At 44.9% G+C, this 23,552-nt stretch overlaps 1 protein-coding gene and 1 long non-coding RNA gene across 2 annotated transcripts in view; one reads left to right on the top strand and one right to left on the bottom strand.

Moving 5' to 3' along the window:
* On the top strand, nucleotides 1–22,950 carry LOC306810505 (myosin-3-like). Its single transcript, XM_079323194.1, has 40 exons — nucleotides 1–44; nucleotides 517–724; nucleotides 1,866–2,009; nucleotides 2,090–2,246; nucleotides 2,936–2,963; nucleotides 3,045–3,147; nucleotides 3,623–3,715; nucleotides 4,022–4,085; nucleotides 4,167–4,265; nucleotides 5,274–5,377; nucleotides 5,458–5,596; nucleotides 6,135–6,253; nucleotides 6,450–6,599; nucleotides 7,036–7,206; nucleotides 7,794–8,103; nucleotides 8,259–8,332; nucleotides 8,566–8,653; nucleotides 8,737–8,854; nucleotides 10,174–10,297; nucleotides 10,389–10,525; nucleotides 10,603–10,858; nucleotides 11,037–11,279; nucleotides 11,654–11,830; nucleotides 11,911–12,056; nucleotides 12,143–12,233; nucleotides 12,631–13,020; nucleotides 13,116–13,242; nucleotides 14,048–14,166; nucleotides 14,663–14,859; nucleotides 15,033–15,216; nucleotides 15,868–16,033; nucleotides 16,633–16,757; nucleotides 16,955–17,263; nucleotides 17,349–17,552; nucleotides 17,683–17,808; nucleotides 19,301–19,471; nucleotides 19,564–19,668; nucleotides 19,742–19,837; nucleotides 19,958–20,095; nucleotides 22,793–22,950. Exons 2-40 carry the CDS (start codon nucleotides 521–523, stop codon nucleotides 22,814–22,816), a joined length of 5,820 nt encoding a protein of 1,939 aa, XP_079179320.1. The 5' UTR covers nucleotides 1–44; nucleotides 517–520; the 3' UTR covers nucleotides 22,817–22,950.
* LOC306810509 overlaps nucleotides 5,564–23,552 on the bottom strand; it is a 23,396-nt gene continuing 5,407 nt past the window's right edge. The window contains exon 3 of the long non-coding RNA XR_013776472.1: nucleotides 5,564–5,978. This is a non-coding gene — a long non-coding RNA (uncharacterized lncRNA). The remainder of the gene's footprint in view (nucleotides 5,979–23,552) is intronic.

The following is a 23,552-nucleotide window of genomic DNA, read 5'->3' on the forward strand; positions in this document are numbered from 1 at the left end:
ATGTCAGCTGGTTCCTTCCTGCTTTCTGTTGACTGATTGTTAAGGTGAGGATTTGAGGCATGAAAACTAACAGCTTGCCCTGAGCTCAGTTTAACAAGGCATAGCACATTTCCATTCCTGCCCACTGTGGTTGATCACTAGAGGACTAGGACAGGTTCCATGTTAATAGAAAGTAGGGGAAAGTCATAAATTAAAAACCAGAAGAAAAACAATCTTTGGGGCTTCACTTTTTCTAAGGATTACATGAATCCTTCAGATCTGACCACTTCCCTGGAGAGTCCTCCCCCTCTTTTGGACATGGATCTCCTTTCCATGGGGCCATGAAGGGTGATAGCTCTTCTTCACTGCCTTTGTACCTTCCAGCTTGGGAAAGCAAACAAATCTCTCAAGATCTCGCTGCACACACCTGAGAGCTGGGAGGGCTGAGCTTGGAGCAAGCAGCTGGGGGTGAATGTTCAGCCCCATTCTGCCCTAAGCACTACACAGGGGACCAGCCCAGCAGGGTGTGTCTTGCAGAGCCATGAGCAGAGACGCTGGCATGGAGATTTTTGGTGAGGCTGCTCCGTACCTGCGCAAATCCGAGAAGGAGAGAATAGAAGCTCAGAACCAGCCATTTGATGCCAAGACCTACTGCTTTGTGGCTGACCCCGAGGTGGAGTACACCAGGGGGAGGATTAAGGCTGCACAGGATGGGAAGATAACTGTTGAGACAGAGGATGGCAGAGTAAGTGCATTCCTTCTGGCCCTTCTTCTGATCCTGCTCAGGGACCTAGGGCATCTGCTGGGGACAGACTGAGAACGTACCAGGCTAGCTCAGACAAGAAATTTGCCCTGCCCTCCCCTGTCCTCTGACTGGGACCAGCACAGCCTCCACAGTGAAGTATAGCTCCAGAGATTGGGATAAAAGTATTCATTGGATAATTATTCTTGGTTTGACTCTAAAAATCAGGCAATGCTCTAAAGCAGGTTGGATCATAGCCTTGCCAGTCTTAATTCAGTTTTTAACACTTTCTCAGCTAAAACTGTCATATCCACTCATAAATCCCTTCCTTTACTGATAGCTGAGCAGGCAGATACCTTGCAAGTCACCTTTGCATGTGAAATTGGCAGTGTCTCTGGCTGCAGTTTCCCAGAGGAGTGACCAAGGTGTTAATCTTCCAAAACCTGAAATGTCTTATCAGCTCATGTCCTGACACCTTTTGTAGGAATAACTGCAGCAGGCCAAAGAACAACCAAGACCAATATCTTGGCAGTAGGTGCTACAAGGGTTTTAGAAAGCACTGGCTGAGTGAAGTTGCTGCCAGCTGTGAACATCTGCCACCCCCACATCATATCTGCTGGCTCTGGATGGTCCCCCATGGTATGAGCCCAGCTGTTTGGTAGAAACAGAGCCTTTCTTTAATTGGAAATGGCCACAGGCAGGAGTGGAACAAGTCTGTCCCAAGGATGGATTTACTGTTGATGAGTCTTGTGGTGTTTGTGTCCCGGCTCTCTGGCAGTCATGGGAACCCTGGAGGCTGGGAGTTTGGCTGGCCAGCAGATGTGCCCCAGGTTCTTACAGCCATGAGCAGCAGAGACCTAAAGTTCACAAGTAGTGATAATGTATTGAAAGATCTGGTCTAGCACAGATCATGTCCATGTGGTCATAGCAATTCCAGTAAATTTACATCCTGTCAATGTACCAGTGTTGTACAGTTCCTGGCTGCAGTGTTTGCCCTGAAATAGCCATATCTTGCTGAGCACAGTTAAACAGGAAGAAAAAAATTAATTAGAGCAGCCTTAGAGATGTTATTACTTCTCTGTGGTTGTGGAAGGACTGTCAAGAGTTGTTGGACCAAGGTTTGCTCTTTCTTTCTGAATCATAGACAGTTGCTGTCAAACCTGATGATGTGTATGCCATGAACCCACCTAAGTTTGACAGAGTTGAGGATGTGGCCATGCTGACCCACCTGCATGAACCTGCTGTCCTCTACAACCTCAAGGACCGCTACAGCTCCTGGATGATCTATGTAAGTTCCTCCTTCTGGCAAAGGAGAAAATACAGCTGCAGGAGCTGGACTTCAGTGACACCTCTGCTTTTGTCCTGCAGACCTACTCAGGTCTCTTCTGCGTCACTGTCAACCCCTACAAGTGGCTGCCGGTGTACAACCCCGAGGTGGTGTTGGCCTACCGAGGCAAGAAGCGCCAGGAGGCCCCTCCACACATCTTCTCCATCTCTGACAACGCCTATCAGTTCATGCTGACTGGTGAGCTTTTCTATTTTGGCTGGACTTGGAGTAAAAAAAGTGTGTCAGGACCTTCTGCCAAGTGCCATTCCATACTGCCACCTTTGTCATCTCTCACAGAATGCTTGGTCTGTGTAATGTTGCAGATTATCTGCTTGGTTTTTGTTATCAACCCTAGCTGATGCAAAACCAACTCTAGACAGTTTTCCCCATCTCCCTAAGTATTTTCTTTATTTTTTAAGCACTGTGATGTTGTGCTGCACATTATCTGGTCTGAGTACTAAGCTAAGCAGCCTAACAGGGACCTGCAAAGGGCACTTGGAAAGGACACACAATCTGGGGAGTTCCTGTGCAGCACACCTGCATGTAGGAACAGCAGGTAGATCCAGAATAGAGCTGGTAGAAATATTGTCACCAAAACACATGGTTTTAATCTGAATAAAGTCCTGTCCCATATTTAATAGTATCAAAGGTAAGGAATAGAAAAGACAGAAGCAAAAACAAGCACAGGATGAGCAAAGGAGGAGGAGACAAGACAAAAAGTAGAGTATAGGGAGGGAAAGAGATGTGGAGAGTAGATCATGCACCTTTTCAGTTTTGCCTGCAAAGACTTTGTTCCATTCCCTCTGATGTACACCAGGTGACAGTTACCTGAGAACCAGCACTTCCCCTGCAGCTTCTCTGACTGCAGGTGTTTTTCCCTTTGACAGATCGTGAAAACCAGTCTATCCTGATCACGTAAGTGCATCTGCCACTTTGGACTTTGTCTCCAACAAGATGTGGGCAGGTGATTGTTCACTCTGAGCCTTCTTTCCGCAGTGGAGAATCCGGTGCTGGGAAGACGGTGAACACCAAGCGCGTCATCCAGTACTACGCGACAATTGCCGCCAGCGGGGACCCGGCCACCCAGAAGGAGTCCCAGGTGAAGGAGTGAGGAGGAAGGGCTTGGTGAAGGGCAGTTATCCCTTGTGGCTGTGGACAGCACTGGTGACACACACTTACCTCAAAATACCTCAAAATTAGCACAATAAATCCAAGCCACCAGAGCTGCCACTGACACTGCCAAGGTGTAGTTTTACCTGGACTGAAACCAGGTCTGCAGGATTGGAGCCCAGGAATAATCAGAGGCTTCAGTTTCTTAACATGGATCAATCTGTCCCTGTGGCTGAGACCTGAGAGTTCTGACTATGAGAGAAATTCTGAATAAGAGGAAAATGAGTTATTTGTTGTTTACCCCCAGTGCTGGTTCTTGGTGCTGGGGTCAGAATGGTGCTGCAGCAGCACTGTAGAGCTGCAATGAAGTGCACATGGCTGCACATGTAATCATGCCATAGAGTAATTTCTTCCAACCACAGAGCTCATAGTGTTTTTCAGTAATTATTCAATTGTTCCTGCAGAGTATGCTCAAAGATCAAATCCTCAGTGCCAACCCATTGCTGGAGGCCTTTGGGAATGCCAAGACTGTCAGAAATGACAACTCCTCACGCTTTGTGAGTCATCCTGTGTCTGTCCCTCTGGCCTCCTGTATTTCTAATGCTCTTTGTCTGCTTGTTATCTGTGACTGTGGGCCCCTTGGCTGGGAAAAATGTCCTTGCTGACCAATTTATTGTTTTTTTATGAAATGCTGATGTGTTAGCAGCTGTTTCATGCTCACATTGCTGCAGCAAAGTGCTCCCCTTTATCTATCTTCATATATCAAAGCTAATCAGACTGATTTGATGATGCTGTCACTAAGACTGAAGAGATAAAAACACTGAGATTGCTGCACTGACCACCACCTTTTGTCTGCTTGCCAGGGTAAATTCATTCGTATCCATTTTGGAACTTCTGGAAAACTGGCCTCTGGTGACATTGAGACCTGTGAGTAACTGAGGGGGGCTGACAGCCTTACTAGAACATAAAGAACCTGAAAAATGTCTAAAATGTGCATACATGTTACAGACTTGCTGGAAAAGTCAAGAGTCACTTTCCAGTTGAAAGCTGAGAGAAGCTACCATATCTTCTACCAGATCCTCTCCAATAAGAAGCCTGAACTGCTTGGTAAGGACAGCCACCACCTGGTGACACTGAGTAAAGTCAGTGTGGGAAACATTTCTGTGTGCCTGCTCAGTGACAGAGGGCCCAGTGCTACCAGGGCACAATGCCTGTCTCACATGCCCCCAGGTGCCCCTCTGTGAGTGCCTCAGTCTGTGCAGAACAGGGATCATGTGATAATTTACATCCTCAGCATTGCAGTGTTGGCCCTGCTCGGGCTCCCCCAGCTGTACTTGTGTCTGTGCATAGCAGGGTCACACTGGGGACCTAGATCTACTCCATCTCCATTTATCCTCCCTGGGTGAGGGAGGATAACACAAACTGTGTGCAGGTGAGGTGCAGGGGTGCCAATATACTCTGCCTCACACCTTGCCGTTCTCCATGGTGTGGAAATTCCAACTTAGATGGGCCAGATCCTGTGAATTCAGCAGAAAAGAAATTCTGGGTGCAGGCTGGGCAGGTACCCTGATCTACAAACCATTTAGCTGAGCTTTTCATCATGGGCAAAGGTTATTTCCTGTTTCTAGTGCAATCCCTCTGACCTTTCTCCCTTCTCACTGCCACAGCACTCCCTACCCTTGCCCCACATCTGTCCCTTTTGCCACACACCCAGCTACTGCACTCTTCCTCAGTCCACTCTGCCCATCCTTCCCAGCTACCCACAGAACATTTCCCAAGCTGGAGCTCCTGCTCCCACCCTCCCACTCTGTGTGTGTGTCATGTATGAGCACAAGCACAAATAAGCCTTATCTAAAAGCCTCTCTCTTAAAAGCTGTTTCTGTGGATGGCCTGTGTTCTGTTCTGCCAGTGCTGAGTGCCAGGCTCTCGGTTCACAACACATTCAACTGGAAGGACTGCTCAGCCAGGGGAAGGCACATGAAAGGCTTTCTGGTCTCTTAATAGAAAACCAGGAGTTTGGGGTGCAAAAGGAAGGAAAGCTTGTGAAACCTTGCTGAGCAGTTGTTCCATCTTCCCTGCCAGGCTCTGGCTCTCACTCCTGTGTTTGCCTTTCAGAGATGCTGCTTGTGACAGCCAACCCCTATGACTATCCCTTCATCAGCCAAGGGCAGATCTCTGTGGCCAGCATTGATGACCAGGAGGAGCTTGTTGCCACAGATGTGAGTACAGTTAGCAAGGAGAGACAGTCTCACTTTTCCTCTCACCACTGTTAACACCAGCTGATCTGTCTGGTGTGCAGGTGGCCATTGACACTTTGGGCTTCAGCCCAGATGAGAAAATGGGGATTTACAAGCTGACGGGGGCAATCCTGCACTATGGGAACATGAAGTTCAAGCAGAAACCACGTGAGGAGCAGGCAGAGCCTGATGGCACAGAAGGTAATACCTTCAGTGGCTGGGAGAGAACTATTTCCAACTGTTTCCATGTCATTTTTCACTAGAAATTGGGACAGTCTTCCAGGAGAGATGCAGTTGTTTCTTGATAAACACAAAAAAACAGGTTTGATTTTCAGCTTACCACCTCAAGTAGCAGCACTTTCTGCATCCAGTTTGTTCCTGATGACTCTGCTGTAGGACCCTGTGCCTGGGGCACATCACTGTAGTGTTCTCCAGTTTCTGGTTACATACACACTTGTTCTGCCTGGGTAACACTGTGGAGAAGTGGCTTGATGGGAAAAACTCTGTGTTGTCCCATGAAGAGTTTCACCAGATCTGCTGGGGCTGCTGTAGCTACTCTGTCATGAGAACCAGGCCTACAAGGCTGTTCAGAAAAGTAAATGAGATTGTTAGTCAAGATTTGTAGGTGGGGTAAAGCCAATCAAGTTGCAAGTTTCAGAGTGATCTCTGGCTGGTTCCAATGCCCTGTATGTGTCCAAGCCGAGAAGAAAGTATTTCAAGTTATTATTTTGCTTTCCAGAGGCTGACAAAGCAGCATATCTGATGGGCCTGAACTCAGCAGACTTGCTGAAAGCTCTGTGCTATCCTCGGGTGAAAGTGGGAAATGAATATGTCTTGAAGGGCCAAACAGTGGATCAGGTGAGTGCCAAGGAGCAGCAGGGACTGTCCTCTCCCTAAGGAAAAGGAATGGGTGCAGGTCACAGCTGAGAATGGTTGGGGCCGTCAGGGCTCCAACTGCACTGTTGGTGCAGTGATTGTGGGCATGGTGAGGGCTGTTTTGTCCTGGGGGTGCACTAGCAGTGCCCTGACACAGTGTGTGACCCTGTCCCTGCAGGTGCAGCAGGCAGTGAGTGCCATTGCCAAGTCTGTCTATGAGAAACTCTTCCTGTGGATGGTTGTTCGCATCAACCAGCAGCTGGACACGAAGCTGCCCAGACAGCACTTCATTGGGGTCTTAGACATTGCTGGCTTTGAGATCTTTGAGGTTTGCAGTACTCTCAGACTTCTACCTGTCTCTAAGTGCTTTTCTTCATTTTGTTTGCCTTCTCTGACCTTTTTTCCTCCTCACCCCAGTGCAGCCCTCAAGAACAGGGCAAATCTGTCTGAAGCTGCTTCTGCCTTTGTAGACCTCCTTTGTAGGAGAAGGGACGTGGCAGCAGCATAGCCATGAAGCTGCTTTCTCTCTCCCCACAGAATCTGCATTTAGGGACATTAGGGCCACCCAAATCATGGCCAGTGCAGGCTGCAGCAACCATGTGCTGCATTGCACAACTTTTCTGTTAGCCTGGACACCCTGGCTTTTCTTTACACTGTTATCAACACCATTTTGGGACAGTCTGGCTGACCTTGCCATGACATCTTTGTGAAAAAAATTGATTAGAAGCAGTTTAACACTACTAACACACTTACTCAAATATTAGTTTAACAGCTTTGAGCAGCTGTGCATCAACTTCACCAATGAGAAACTGCAACAGTTCTTCAACCACCACATGTTCGTGCTGGAGCAGGAGGAGTACAAGAAGGAGGGGATTGAATGGGAGTTCATTGACTTTGGGATGGACCTGGCTGCCTGCATTGAGCTCATTGAGAAGGTGAGTTTCTGAAGCAACTTTTGCAATCACAGAAATTGGATCTGTAAAGGGTTCTTGAGAGTGTTTGCACTGAGTGCCTTCAATACAATCTCTCTAGGAAGCTTTCAGGTTTCTTCACTACCTCTGTTTCTTTAAATATTACCCTTGTGATTAATTAATTATCCACTGACTGGGAATGTATCCTGTCTTCTAAAAAGTCCTTCCTTTCCTTCCTTTCCTTCCTTTCCTTCCTTCACTCCCTCCCTCTATTGTTTCCCTCTCAGGTTTTCTCTTGGTTAAATTCAAATCCCAGAAAGTTTCATGTCTGGTGGCTTTTTTCTTCCTTCTGAGTAAGAAGTCACTACTGTATTCTAAGAAGTTACTGCACAGTTTTTGCCCTACACACACTGTCTAGGCAGTTCAAAAGTGTATATTAAAATCTTACAAGTTCTTTTAAGTATCTTTCCAGTCATTCACAAAAAATCTTGCTTACCTGCTCCTCCTAGGCTAATTATAAAATACTTCCAGTACTTCAATTTCAGCATGTCTTTCACTGCATTATTATAGCTTGAATTCATCTTATTTGAAAACACCATTTTTCTATCCAGCCCATGGGCATCTTCTCCATCCTGGAAGAGGAGTGCATGTTCCCCAAGGCAACTGACACCTCTTTCAAGAACAAGCTCTATGACCAGCACCTGGGCAAGTCCAGCAGCTTCCAGAAGCCCAAACCTGGCAAAGGCAAGGCTGAGGCTCACTTCTCCCTGGTGCACTACGCTGGCACCGTGGACTACAATATCTCTGGCTGGCTGGAGAAGAACAAGGACCCTCTGAATGAAACTGTTGTGGGGCTGTATCAGAAATCATCTATGAAAATTTTATGCCATCTTTATGCCAATTTTGCTTCCATAGATGAAGGTAAGCTCAGAAGGTTATGGTTCCAGTTTGGGCTTTCCCACTGTACCTCTCACCTGACATGGGTCAGTGCTGAGTCAGTGCTTGGGTGCTGGGTGTTAGATGCACAGAAGGGATCTGCAGCAGGTCCTCAGCTGGACTGTCATCTCATTTTCCAGCTGAAGGTGGTGGGAAGAAGAAAGGAACCAAGAAGAAGGGCTCTTCCTTCCAAACTGTCTCTGTACTCTTTCGGGTAAGTGTGTTCTCTGGCAGAGACTGTCACACCTGTGACAGCCACATTTTCATTTTAAGACAAGAGAGAAGTTCTTCAGCAGTAGCCATTTCCTTTGCTGATGCCTACACAGGATTGTAGAATATTCACTATAAGAGTAAGGAGAAAGTTCTGAATTTTTTGCTTTTCAGCAGAATCAAATCACTTTGAGAACTGAGACACTATAGAGATTAGAAATGATCTCTGTTTTGCAGGAAAATCTAAATAAGCTGATGTCTAACTTACGAACAACTCATCCTCACTTTGTACGTTGCATCATTCCCAATGAAACAAAGACCCCAGGTAATTGATAAAACATAGAATAGAAAGGGGCAGAAAGAGCAATGCTAGAGCAATCAGTATGTCCCCATGCTGCTCTGTCACAGGCCTGATGGATCACAAGCTTGTTCTGCACCAGCTGAGATGTAATGGTGTTCTGGAAGGCATTCGGATCTGCAGGAAAGGATTTCCTAACAAGATTCCCTATGGGGATTTCAGACAAAGGTCAGTAATGACATTCTTGTGTTTGCATTGAGCCAAATTCATTTGAAAGAAGAGTCTTGCTAAATACAGTTGTTAGGAAAAGACTATTTTAACATTTAACATGCATGGGAAGCAAAAGACATATCTAATAACATGGTCTGTGTGGGCAGTGCCCACTCAGATGCCTTCCTCAATACTGTATGCCAAAACCTATTTTTAATTCATTCCTGTTGATCTGAATGTTGGGATATTCTTTGCTTTAATTCTCAAATTGGGCACAAGCATGTTTCAGTAAAAATACAGAGGGTGGTCTATGCACATCCTGTGTTTAACTGCTATCTAGTAGAGGTTTGAAGAGCATGGTTTAAATAACTCTGACTAGAATGGTTTTACAAAGAGGAAATTATGTTAAATCCAATACTACTTCTTGATGAAATGCTAGGTTTGACTGACAAATAGATCTGCAGTAACAAAAGGGACTCCAGCAGGAAATCCGAGTTAGTTCCTCATGGCCCTCTTATTTTGTAGTGGGTTAATATTTCTGCATGCTAACATTTCTACAACATTAGCAGATTCATTTATAGATAAAATCCCACAACCAAAAAATCTTATCCTGGGAACTCTGCAAATATGACATTTATGAAGGGTTGCTAAATTCAGGACAACCCAGCTGGGGTGATCTGCTTGTTGTGATAGAACAAAGGCAAATATCGGGTGAGATCTCTAAGAACAAAGCAATCACTCCCCCCTTACAACCCTGTGCAGGGTGTGCTGGAGAGCAGGACACTGAGAAGGGCTGAAATGGTGTTCTGGGCACTAACTGAAGACATTGGCCCAGCCATTGGTGTGGGAGGGCAGATTTGTGTATTGATGCTGAAAATAGGTATGGAATAATCTCTCAGTGTAGGATTAGGAAGTCCATTGCTGGATACAAAGTGTAATTCTGGGTTACATGATTCAGTAGGAATGTGAGAAGCTGGATATGATTCAGAAAAGCAGTTCCCCTATTCTTAAAATCCATCCATGTTTTGAGTTCACAGCTACTCCAATGAGCTGAACCCCTAGAGTAGTGATAATAACTTGACACAGATGAGCAGAGTGTCTCAGGTCCAGAGCACAGACTGTCCATGCCTTCAGTCTCAGTGAGGGTTGTAACACATCCTTGGAACCTACTGAACTGACCTGCTGTTATGTGCTGCTTTTCTTGCTGCTTTGCTATTTGAGGCTGGAGGTGTGAGTCAGACAGTTTTCCTCTGTATCTTCAAACTGACAGCTGTTCTTGTGGCATCCTGTGCTCTAAAACACTAGTGATGGGTAAGCTGTTTTCTTTATTTTACCAGATATCACCTTCTGAATACCAGTGTCATTCCACAAGGAAAGTTTATTGATAGCAGGAAGGCATGTGAAAAGTTGCTGTCTTCCATTGAGATAGATCATACTCAGTACAAATTTGGACACACGAAGGTAAACGTTTAATTTTGCTATACAATAAGAAAATATTAATTGCACTGAAATGCAAACCCAGCAACGAGTGATGTGTGTTCTTTGGCTGCAGGTGTTCTTCAAGACAGGTTTGCTGGGTGTCCTGGAAGAGATGAGAGATGACTGTTTAGGACAGCTGATCACACGGACCCAGGCTTTGTGCAGGGGATACCTCCGGAGACTTGAGTTGAAAATAATGTTTGACCACAGGTGTGTGTCCTCTGCCAGGGCTGGTAGATCAAAGATGGGCTTTATTCCACAGTACTGATGGATCACTTTGGTTTCAGGGAGTCCATCCTCTGCATCCAGTACAACATCCGTGCTTTCATGAAAGTCAAGCAGTGGCCCTGGATGAAGCTGTACTTCAAGTTAAAACCCCTCTTAAAAAGTGTGGGAACTGAGAAAGACCTGGCCATGATGAAGGAAGAGTTTGAGAGAACAAAAGAAGAACTTGCTAAATCAGAAGCCACTAGGAGCAGACTGGAAGAAAAAATGGTGGCTCTGGTGCAGGAGAAAAAGGACCTACATCTCCAAGTACAAACTGTATGTAATTTAAATAATTTTTGGCTCTTCAGATTACATCAGTTTTGTCTGAGTGTTCAGGAAAGGCTGAAAAGAAATTCTGTTGTTTCATGTACCTGCTACTTAATAAGCAGGTGTTTTCTGCAAGTGTCAGTGCCAGTGTGTGATAATGAAACACATTTCTGTTCTCTGTAAAAAGGAAAATGAAAATTTGGCTGATGCTGAAGAAAGATGTGACCAGCTGATCACAGTAAAATTTCAGCTGGAAGCAAGAATAAAGGAGGTAATGGAAAAGCTGGAAGATGATGAGGAGATCAACGCTGATCTGGCAGCCAGAAAGAGGAAACTGGAGGATGAATACTCTGAGCTGAAGAAAGATATGGATGACCTTGAGTTAACATTGGTCAAGGCTGAAAAGGAAAAGCTTGTCACTGAAAACAAGGTGCTGTTTATTTCTGCATTGTTTAGTAACAATTGCTCTGTTGGGCCATGTATAGGCTGTAAGGGTACAGTAAGCTTGAATGCTTATTTCCTGATGTGTAAGGAGACCTATGGGCCTGCTACTGAACCTGGGCATCCCTATTTCCTGCATCTGGTGTAGGAAAACCAGCCCATAAGCATGCAAAAATGCATTAAAATTAAAATTCAGCATTGCTTTGTGATTTCTGAAGGGTTGATATGTAACAGAGAGATTGTAGAGTGCGACCATACAATAGTCAAAGCCTCTTTGGGAGTCTAACAGCAAGTTCATTGTGTTCATTGTCTATGTGAGGGCCAAAATTATTAGTGACCTTTCAGTATTTTGCCTTGCAATAGGTCAAAAATCTGACTGAAGAAGTGACAGGTTTGGATGAGACTGTTGCAAAGTTAGTCAAGGAAAAGAAGGCCCTGCAAGAAGCCCAGCAACAGGCACTGGATGACCTGCAAATAGAGGAGGACAAAGTTAATACCCTCACCAAAGCCAGGGTCAAGCTGGAGCACCAAGTGAACCATGTGAGCATGTTCAACATGAGGAGAAGGAGCAGATTCTTTAGTTGTTCCATCAGTCATGTTTCTATATGTTAATGTTGCAGGTGGAAGGATCTTTGGAACTTGAAAGAAAAGCACGTGTGGACCTTGAACGAGCAAAAAGAAAGCTTGAGGGAGACTTGAAACTTGCACAGGAAACCATAGTAGATCTGGAGAGCAATAAACAACATTTAGATGAAAAATTAAGGAAGTATGAGAAAAAAAATAGTGAAAAATTTATTATTTGGCTTTAACAGGACATATTTTCTTTTAATAAAAGGAACATCTCTTTTGCAGGAAAGACTTTGATTTTAACCAGGTGCAAAATAAAATTGTGGAACAGCAAAATTCAAGTATTCATTTGCAGAAGAAGATCAGAGAATTGCAGGCAAGAGACTTTATGTATTTACTTCATCATTATTGTTTGTTTGTTTAAACTGAAGTACCATGAATAATGCTTGTCCACAGTTTGGTTCTGTCAGACATAGGGGAAGCTTCCAGTATCTTCTCACAGCATCCCCCACTACCAAGCCGGGCCATGCAAAGCAAATATAACAACAGGAAGCTGTGATCTAAAGCTAGAATGAGTTGATCCATAGGTCTTTCCTCTCAGTAAGTCTTTACCTACAATGCTAAAACAGTGAAATTCAAAGGAAGTTTGTTTCACTTGCAGTCTCCAAGACAAGGTTCTTGGTGCTCTACTGTGACAAATATGCAGTAACCTAAGCACTGAATGACTTGTTCCCTATTTAATTCCTGATGTGCTATTCCCTCCTGTTCTCCAGGCCCGTGCTGCAGAGCTGGAAGAGGAGACCATGAGTGAGAAAGCGACGCGGACGAAAGCAGAGAAGCGTTGTGCTGAGCTGGCTCAGGAGCTTGAGGAAATCCGTGGGAGCCTTGAAGAGGCTGGAGGAGCCACCACTGCTCAAAGGGAGCTCACCAAGAAACGTGAGGCAGAATTCCAGAAGATGCGCCGTGACCTGGAAGAGGCCACGCTGCAGCACGAAGCCACGGCTGCCGCCCTGCGCAAGAAGCACGCGGACAGCACAGCTGAGCTGGGGGAGCAGATCGACAACCTGCAACGTGTGAAGCAGAAGCTGGAGAAGGAGAAGAGTGAGATGAAGATGGAGATTGATGACTTGGCTGGTCGTACAGAGATCATTACCAAGTCCAAGGTATTTCTTTATAACGTAAATACTTGAATTACCAATATTTCTGTCTGATGGGAACTTTGCAAATTCACAGATTCTACTTTCTTATTCTCTTTCAGGCTATTCTGGAAAAAAAGTACCGCACTTTGGAAGATGAGATGAGTGAGATAAAAATCAAACTTGAGGAGCACCAGAGGAATGTGAATGAGATGGTGATGCAAAAAACCCAGCTCCAGGCAGAGTCTGGTAAGGAAGAGCAAAGACGTGCTGAGAGTATTTTTTTTCCCTTCAGTAACAGATTCTCTCATGTGTACCGTTCTCTCACCAGTTTGTTCTAAGTCATTGAGCATGGTGCTCAAGGGGAACCTTAGAATGAAACTGAAAATTTAAGAAAAAATGTAAAATGACTTAGGAAAAATTTGGAAAAGACAATATTGGGGGACTACAAGAAGTACTGAGAGTTTTGGAGATGATGGCGTAGGCTATGGGCACCTCTCTGAGAAAAGGGAGAGATGTACTTCAGCCCCCAGGACAGAGGGTGATATGGAATAAATGTTTTCTAGTTACTGTAAATCTTATGAAATGAAACTTTTGGGTTTATCTCTTGCATTACAAGGCCAATTATGAGAAACTGCTACAGCATTTGTGTCAGTTCTGCCAGTGTGACAGCATAAAATCCTACTGCTTCAAAATGAAAATTGGGCTTTAAAAGAAATAAACAAATTTTTTAAAGTATTCTTCTTCAGGAAAAAAAATAGCATGTAGTGGATGACAACTGTAATAAGGGATACAATTAGAATTAGGGAATCAGGTAAATTTAGATAAAGAATGAACAGCAGCAAAAGCATTTTGAAGGATTAAAATATATTGTTCAATGGTAGAAGCATGTACACAATGGGAGCAACTGGTAAGGTAAACAGTGCTGTGGGATTCCACTCATCATTATTATCATCATTATTATCATCATTATTATCATTGTTATTATCATATATGAGTGTTTTCAGGATGGTTAATCTGGGCAGTATTAAGAACTTACCCTCTCTTGTCACAGGTGAACTAAGCCGTCAACTCAAAGAGAAAGAAACTGTGAGGTTGCAGCTGTCCAGCAGCCAGCAGGCACTTACAGAGCAGATGGAAGAGCTCAAGAGACAGCTGGAGGAAGAGATCAAGGTAGTGTGAGCTACTGAGCACCTCATAAGGCTTCAAAATGTAATAGGGTCTCAGTTGACTTGAACAACACTTTTTGGAGTTTTTAAGTATTGCCTGTTGTCCAACACAGTAAAATTACTCTGGGGAAGGATGTGTACAGTAAACACTGTGTGCAGTAAGTTCTTTCTAAAGGATGACTCTGACATGCTGAACGTTGATTTAACTTGGTGAATTCTTTCATATTTTTAAATTTTAAAGCCATGGTCTATGTGATTTCTTTAGCTTCTGTAGCCACAGGGAAGACAAGTTACAGCATATGCCAAGGTGAAAGCATCACTTTTGGTCTTTTCTAGTGGTAGAGTTGGTGACAGGTAGAGGCAACTTCCTGAACATTACAAAGCCTCAGCCCTTTGTCTTCTGCCCACGCTGCAGTGATGATATTTCAGATGTGCAAGATCATGAGGTCTCCTGCTGGTCACAGTAGCAGGAATACAATGATATTATGGGGAATTTTTAGGCCAAGAATGCCCTGGCCCACGCCCTGCAGTCTGCTCGCCACGACTGTGACTTGCTCCGGGAACAATATGAGGAGGAGCAGGAGGCCAAGGGGGAGCTGCAGCGAGCCCTGTCCAAGGCCAACAGTGAAGTGGCTCAGTGGAGAACCAAATACGAGACGGACGCGATTCAGCGCACGGAGGAGCTCGAGGAGGCCAAGTACGGAACAGATGACATGAGCTGTCCAGATGTTTGTTGGGCACAGCACAGACCCACTTTTAGTAGCCTCACCTACATTTTTTTGAGGGGGTTTGCATGTAGTCTTAATTAAAATGAGACACGTAATGTAATGATTTTTTAAATTGTGTGCTTATTTTATTTATGTGCCTAAGGAAAAAGCTCTCTCAGCGTCTCCAGGAAGCAGGGCAGCAGGCAGACATGCTGAATTCCAAGTGTGCCTCCTTGGAGAAGATGAAGTTTAAGCTGCAGGGGGAAGTGGAGGATCTGACACTGGACATAGAGAGAGCAAACACATCAGCAGCTGCCCTTGACAGGAAACAGCGGAACTTTGATAAGGTGGTAAATAAGCACAGTATCTTTCACATGTAGCCTTCCAGAAAGCCAGGCTAACACTCTGTACATCAGTCAATGCTGAAGTCAAGGTGAATCTAACTAGAGCCACTAGGGCATGGCAGCAGGAATTCGTCCTGGTTTCAGAGACTGCATTATTTATCTAGTACAAAGTGTAGTCACAGATAAAATAGCATTCCCAGTACCAGCAGGAAATGAAACATAATATCCTCTCCTATGAGAAAAAGCTGAAAGAATTGGGATTGTTCAGACTAGAGAAGAGAAACATTGGGGTGACCTAATTGTGGCCTTCCAGTGCCTGAAGGGAACTACAAGAAAGATGGAGAGAAACTGTTTACAAGGGCCTGGAGAGACAGAACAAGGGTGAATGGGTTCACACTGACAGAGAGTAGGTTTAGATTGGATATGAGGATGAAATTCTCCCCTGTGAGGGTGGGGAGACCCTGGCATAGGGTGCCTAGAGCAGCTGTGGCTGCCCCTGGATCCCTGGAAGTGTCCAAGGCTGGATTGAACAGGGCTTGGAACAACCTGGGACAGTGGAAGATGTTCCTGCACATGGCAGGGGATTTGGAATTAGGTGATTTTTGATGTCTCTTCCAACCTAAACGCGTTCTATGATTCTATGATGTCTTCCAGGTCATGGCAGAGTGGAAGGGGAAGTATGAGGAGAGCCAGCTGGAGCGGGAAGCTGTCTCTAAAGAAACAGGCTCACTGAACACAGAGCTTTTCAAAGTGAAAAATGCCTATGAGGAAACCTCAGATCAGCTTGAAACAATCAAACGGGAGAACTCTGCTCTCCAGAGTACGTGTTTGGCTCTGGTTTCACATCAGCTTTCACAGACCCACCACAGCAAGGGGTGCTCATGAGCACACTCATGTCTGCAGGAGGGCACCAAGTGACAGCACTCTGTCCTTCCTGTGCTCTCCATCTCAATGCAGAATATCAGTGTCTTACCAAAAGTTGTCAAACACATTTGTAAAGTGATTGAGCTGATAAAGCAAATGTCCTACACGTCTCATCTGCTGCAGACCTTGAGGTGCCATTCCCAAGCAAAGGTAGTGACTGGGAGACTGAGCAGCTCATGAAAGTGAGTTTTACAAATGCACTGAACACAATGACTAGACAGGTAGTTTTAGACCCTGATGGCCTCTCCATAGATGTAACACATGCAGGGCTCTTCCAGGCTCTCTGTAAGAAGGGCTGTGAAACCACACCAATGCTCACTTGGCCTGCATGAGTTGGTTGTGTCTGGTTTAATTTGTACATATTTACAGACATGTGTACAATTGTGTACACATGTACATTTGTGTATGCATATTTATGTGTGCAAAAAGGGTGCTGACTGCAGCAACAAAGCCTAGAGTTCAGCTCCTATGGTTGATGCCATTTTTCTTTCACAGAGGAAGCAGCTGATCTCACAGAGCAAATTACTGCAAATGGCAAAATGATCAGAGACCTTGAGAAAGCCAAAAATCAAGCTGAAATAGAAAAAAATGGTATGCAATTAGCTCTGGAGGAGGCAGAGGTGAGTTAGTTTAAATATTACTGTAAATAGTAAAGAGCTGCTGAGCAGCTTTCTGTTCCCTTTTCTAGCAGTAGCTGTGTGCAAGGTTGATTACCACAAACTTTAGGAAGTTCTATGAAGTCACTGAGTACCACCTCAATAATCATGTTTTCTGAAATGTTACTTTCATCTTTGTTTTTCCCCTTTTTCTTTTAAAGGCAGCTCTTGAGCATGAAGAAATCAAAATCCTTGGTGTCAACCAAGAGCTGACTCAGATCAAGTCAGAAAGCAGCAGAAAGATTGCTGACAAGGATGAGGAGATCAACCAGCTAAAAAAGAACCATGAAAGGATTGTGGAGACAATGCAGGGTGTTTTGGATGCTGAGATTGAGAGCAGGACTAAAGCCCTGAGGCTGAAGAAGAAGATGGAGGGAGACCTGAATGAAATGGAGATCCAGTTGAGCCATGCCAACCGCCAGGCTGCAGAGGCACAGAAACACCTGCACAGCATCCAGGGAGCTCTCAAGGTCTTGCTTTACCTTTTGGTTGATTTATTTTTTAAACATGGTATTCAAGAAATTAATTAGGACAAAACTGACTCTTCAAATGCAGGACACTCAGCTGCACTTGGATGATGCTCTCAGGACACAGGATGACCTGAAGGAGCAGGTGGCCATGGTGGAGCGCAGAGCAAACCTGCTGCAGGCTGAAGTTGAGGAGCTCCGGGCAGCCCTGGAGCAGACAGAGCGGTCAAGGAAAGTGGCTGAGCAGGAGCTTCTGGATGCCACTGAACGTGCACAGCTCCTCCATACCCAGGTAGTTTGCTTTGCTTAGACTGATGTGTTTTGGGGTTCAGAGATGGATGGATGAAGAATGAATAGTAATGGTCTCTGTGTGTAAGAGACTAAAGAGAGACACTCAAAGCCTCTCTCTTTCTCCTTTATAGAACACCAGCCTTTTTAATACAAAGAAGAAGCTTGAAACTGATATGGCACAACTCCAAGCAGAGATAGAGGATGTTACTAATGAAGCAAAAAGTGCTGAAGAAAGAGCTAAGAAGGCAATGACAGATGTAAGGATGCTATTGTGGTTTTCACTTAGAATTGTCAAGGCTTCCAGTGGCATTGCTGCTGGGATTTAATGTAAATACTCTTGTCACGTGTTGGACAAGGAGCCAGTCTGTGGGCCTGGTTAAAAGGTTTCATGCCAGAGGAGGATTAGAGAAATAGAGAACATGTCCTGCTGACAGATGGGGCTGTTGCCATCATAAAGAACTAAATTCACATTTAGTCAGTTGAAAACAAACTAACTTTCTTCAGTGCTGCATGAAAATGTAATCTACAAAGAAATCCTGCAGTATTGAAACCAGTAAAGTGGCTAAGATATCTGAATAGTTATCTTTGCAAAATTGGTGCTAAATTCTCCCATGTAAGATATGTAAAGCTCAGCCAGGCAATAGGACTGGTGTGTCATAGGACTCAATCTGCTAATGATTTTTGATGCAAAGGATCAAACCAAAATCTTAGATACATTATGTGGAATTAAAATAGAAAGAAAACTTTTCAACTTGCTCATTAGATGGAAAAAAAATCAAATAGAATCCTAGAATCACTAGGATTGGAAGGGACCTCTGGAGATCATCTACTCCAGTACCTCTGTCCAGGAAGGGTCACCTGCAGCAGGTGACACAGGAATGTGTCCAGGCAGATTTGGAATGTCTCCAGAGAGGGAGACTCCATGCCCACCCTGGGCAGCTGTTCCATGCTCTGCCACCCTCCATGGAAAAAAGCTCTTCCTCATGTTGAGGTGTTCTTGTGTTTTAATGACTTATATTCTGTTTGAACAAAAGATAAAGAAAACATTTCAATGAATTATACACACACATACATATATATTTATATAAAACCTCTAGTGGTCACATTTTTCAATTTAGACCTTTTCAGATATTTTTCCTGCAAAAGCAATTTGTTGAATTCTACATTAATTATAATTGTAATTATATAATTATAATGTCACTCAGTATTTCAGCAAAGTGCTTAATTATATTATGTAGGAGTCCAACGTTTGAGAGCAAAATAAATCTTAGTTTGTGTTAAACGACATAGGTAGTTTTAAACTATTTTGTGATTTTGTGGCACTGCCCTCCAGGAGGTTGAGGCAGTAGCAGGGCAAGCACAGAAGCACAGACTCAGCCCAGCCCAGGTGTGTTGAGCACAGTGTCTTTCAGCTGTGCCGTGTTCTGTTCCCAGACTCTGCTGTTGCTCTGGCTGTTTTCTCCCTGGCACCCAGCTGTTAGTGAGGTCACAGAGGGACCGTGCAGTGAGACAGAACATTCACCCTTTCTGTCACTCCAGCTCTGTGTGCAGTAAGGCAGGCTTTTCCCATCCTTTCCCCTACTATTTCCTGTCATGTTTTTCCCATTATCATGTTATTAAAAAAAAAAAAAAATAGGGAGTGGGGCAGCAGGAATGGTCAGCAGGACACAGGATTTAATCCTCTGCTGGTGCACAGTATGTGCTGTTCTTTCACATTCTTCCAGTTTCTTGTGTCATCTCCCTTCCAAGGCAGCCAGGATGGCGGAAGAGCTGAAGAAGGAACAGGACACCAGTGCCCACCTGGAGAGGATGAAGAAGAACCTGGACCAGACAGTGAAGGACCTGCAGCATCGTCTGGAAGAGGCCGAGCAGCTGGCACTGAAGGGAGGGAAGAAGCAGATCCAGAAGCTGGAAGCCAAGGTGGGTACTGGCACTGAACATAGGTGTCAAAAATATCTTTCTTCTCCAAGTCCTGTGTGAGGGCTTAAGCCAATTGATGATTAATTCACCAGATCCGAGAATTAGAAGCTGAACTGGAAGAAAAACATAAACAATCCTCAGAGGCCATGAAAACCATCTGCAAATATGAACGGCGTTACAAAGAGCTCACCTTTCAGGTGGGTAACAATAGAAAGTAATTCTGATGTTTTGTCTCCCAAGAACATAAAATTGTACATTCTCTTTCCACAGTATGAAGAACAAAAGAAGAATATGATTAGGTTACAAGATCTGGCAGATGAACTGCAGATGAAAATCAAATCCTATAAAAGACAAGCTGAGGAAGCTGTGAGTCACTAAAATGAAGCAAATACTTATTTACCTGTTCATAGGGCTGTTAGTTTAAAAGGTGGCTCTGTGCCCCAGCATGTTGCCAGATGGTATTAAATTTTTATTTTGTAATTTCAGGGTGAACAAGCCAATACTGACCTCTCCAAACTGAAAAATGCACTGCAGAAGATAGGAGAGGCCCTGGAAAGGGCAGATATTGCTGAGAGCCAAGTAACTAAACTCAGAGCTAAGGCCCGAGAAGACCCTGCTACAAAGGTAAGGCTTTACTGCAGGTGTGCTGTTGGCTCAAAATGAGTCTAGCAGCAGATTTGTGCCTTGCCAGTGGTACAGGCATCATTTGGAAGGGACAGCTATGGAAGGAAAGGGCTTTTAAAGACAAGCTGAGTGGGTTGGGGTTGTCCAGCCTTTATTCTGGCTCCCTTAAATGGGTCTTATAAGAAAGACAGTGAAAGATTCCTTACAAGAACTTATAGTGACAAGGCAAGGGGTGATGGTTTTAAACTGAAACAGGCTATATTTATGTTGACCATCAGGAAGAAATATGTCTGATGAGAGTAGTGAGATGCTGGCACAGTTTCCCAGAGAAGTTGTGGATCCCCATCATTGGAAATGTTGACGCTTTGGTTGGATGGGACTCTGAGCAACTTTGTCTAGTGAAAGATGTCCCTGCTCATGGCAGGGGTTTTGGACTAAATGATCATTGAAGGTCCCTTCCAGCTCACACCATTCTGTGAACTCTGATTCTGTGATTCTGTTTTTGGCTCTGGTGCAAAACGTGAGTCTTCCAGCCAGTTTCATCACATTAGTTTCAGATTTAAGGAGTTGCCTCATAAAGTGAAAGTAATGAGAGTCAACCTAACTCTGAACATTTCTAGAGCAGCCCTTTTCTGAGCCTCAGGCAGAACTAGTATTCTGATTGAGAAGAGAACAGAAGCTCTGTGTCCTTAGCTGAACTCCCTGGGCAGTTGTCTATCTCCAACCCAAGAGTGGTACAAGATGCAGAGCTGCCTTTCCTAGTGTGATCTGAGCAGCTGTAATGCCTTTTGGCTGCACTAGTCTGGCTTAGTTTGTGGTTGGATGTAAAATACTGTCAGTCCACATTTTGGAAGAATAAGTAGTGCCTAGAGCATGCATCCAGGAAATGAAGAACTTTGGCTTCAGGCTGCCTTTTGCAGAATCCTCTTTCTCATAAAGCATTTTCACATTTTAAAAGAGATCCTATAGAGAATCTGCTTTCTCCCAAACGATCTGGCCTGAGACTCAACAGTGTTGGTTCTTCCAGAGGCTGGTCTGCAGCTTTCAGTGAGTCACAGAATCACACACAGTCACAAAACCAGGTTGCAGAAGACCTTTGAGATTGAGTCCAACCTGTGACCCAACACCACCTTGTCAACTAAACCACGGCCCTGAGTGCCACATCCAGCCAGGGATGGTGACTCCCCCACCTTCCTGAGCAGCCATTGCAATGCCCAGTCACTCTTTCTGTGATTCCTGATGTCCCACCTGAACCTCCCCTGGTTTCAGGGGAGTGTCCTCCTGTCCTGTCCCTGTTCCCTGGGAGCAGAGCCTGACCCTCATTGCAGAGTGATGAGGTCTGCCCTGAGCCTCCTCTTCTCCAGGACAAACACCTCCAGCTCCCTCAGCCCCTCACAGCACTTGTGTTCCAGACCCCTCATCCCTTCTCTGGGCACACAGCAGCATCTCCACATCCCTCCTGAGCCGAGGGGCCCAGAGCTGGACACAGCACTCGAGATGTCACCAGTGCTGAGTCCAGCAGAGGAATCCCTGCCCTGGTCCTGCCACTTTATTCCTGATCCAGGCCAGGTGTCATTGGCCTTCTTGGCCACATGGGCACACTGCTGGCTCATGTTCAGTCAGCTGTCAACCAGCATCTGCAGGTCCCTTTCTGCCTGGCTGCTCTCCAGACACTCTGTCCCCAGCCTGTACCCCACCCTGTGGGTGGATGTTGTGACCAATACTGACATTTGGTCTTCGTGAACCTCTTATTGTTTGATCTGACCCATCAACCCCGCCTGTCCAGCCCTCTCTGCAGAGCCCTCCTACCTTCACCTAAAGCTGTGCACCAGTAAAAGTTGGATCAGTGCCTGCCAGGCTATCTTGCCAACACCCCAGGGGATGCACTAGGATGGCTGAGTCCAGGTTCCTGAGCAAGGTCTCCAGACATGAGATAACCTTGTAGAGACAATGCTCACTCTCATTGAATTGGAAGCCCAGACAGAGACAAGATTTTAGGTGTCTTCTGTTGGATATCCCCAGGTGAAGGCTGGTTGAACAGACTGACTGTGGACCACTCTCTATCTGTGGACCAATATCCTGTAGGCTTAGATCTACTTTGATACTGATACTCCCTTGCACCTGGGAGATGTTAAAAAATACTGTGTGAAAATTCACATATCTGCTTTGCAAATTTTTATTTTTTCGTATGTTTTTATCACAAGCTTTGGGTTGGTTTCTCTGTGCTAGAGAAGAAATGGAATTTTCTGAAAGCAGGTAACATAATGTTGGTAAAGACTTGAAATCTTTCTTCCCACAAGACTGGGGCCCTGTTGTAAGGGGGGGAAGGGAGATAGGAAGTTCAGAGATTGTAAAACACAGCCTGGTGACAGACTGTGCCTGCTCCAGGCTCATAATGCAAGGCTTAGACTTTACTGCTTTCCGCCCCTTTTAAAATGGAACAAGCTTATCAGTGCATGTGTCCTCATTTTGCCAGTGAAATAATCTTTTCTTCATGCTTCAGCTGTGGGTGGAGGCCATCCTGGTGTTACCAGCATAAATTCAACTCACACAGTGGTTTTAAGGGTTCCAGACACCCCTGCATTGGCTTGGGCTCCACTTGCACATCCTAGCTGGATGGTGCACTGAGATGGATGATTTTAGGGATCAAAAGACTCATCTTGGCATGTGTAGACTAACAAAGCCTCTCCTTTCTAGGTGGTGTTAAAAACTGAAAAATGAGCTTCCTCTGGGATAACTAAAATTTCCACCAAGTATCTCTTCAGCTGTGGAAGTAATTTTCTCTTTGTTTATGAACACAAACATTTTCTGTCATTGCTACTCTGCCAGGGTCAATAAAACATAGATCTGCAACCATGCTCCAAATGTGAATGTTTAAATGAGTCTCATTTTGTTACTAAGTTTAGTCAAAACTGAGGGTTTGAGTCTCACTACTTCTGTGCCCAGTTTGACCAATTTTATTCTGAATTTAAAACCTAGAGATTTGACAGGCTTTTTGCTTTCCCAAGGGATGGATTCTGCTTCAGCCCCTGTAGCCTGGAAGCAGCACATTCTCAGTAGACCAGCTGCACCTTGTTCTCAGCAGCTCATGACACAGTGCTGTGCTTCAGGATGCCATCCAAAGTCCTGCTGTGCTCCTAGGCCGTGTCACTGACCCCTGCTCAGTGCAATACTCCATGAACCTGCAGAAAAAACAGTTGTAACTGTTTAGGAGTAGCTGTGCAAAATCAACAGAACATTGCTAAGTGTTAGGCAAGTCTGGCAACCCTTACCAGCTTGTCATAATTCATTCCAGAGTATCCAGGCATCAACATGGCATTGTCCTATAATCCTCCCAGCCCTCCTGCCTGCTTTTGGTACAAGGTTTGCTGTTGGCTCTTGCCCCAGCTACACAGTCCCTGGTTCTTAGAGACTCAAAGCACAGGGGGCAGAGCACAGCAGCCCCTGCACAGACATG

Source organism: Erithacus rubecula, assembly GCF_903797595.1.
Source record: "Erithacus rubecula genome assembly, chromosome: 20".
NCBI lineage: Eukaryota > Metazoa > Chordata > Aves > Passeriformes > Muscicapidae > Erithacus > Erithacus rubecula.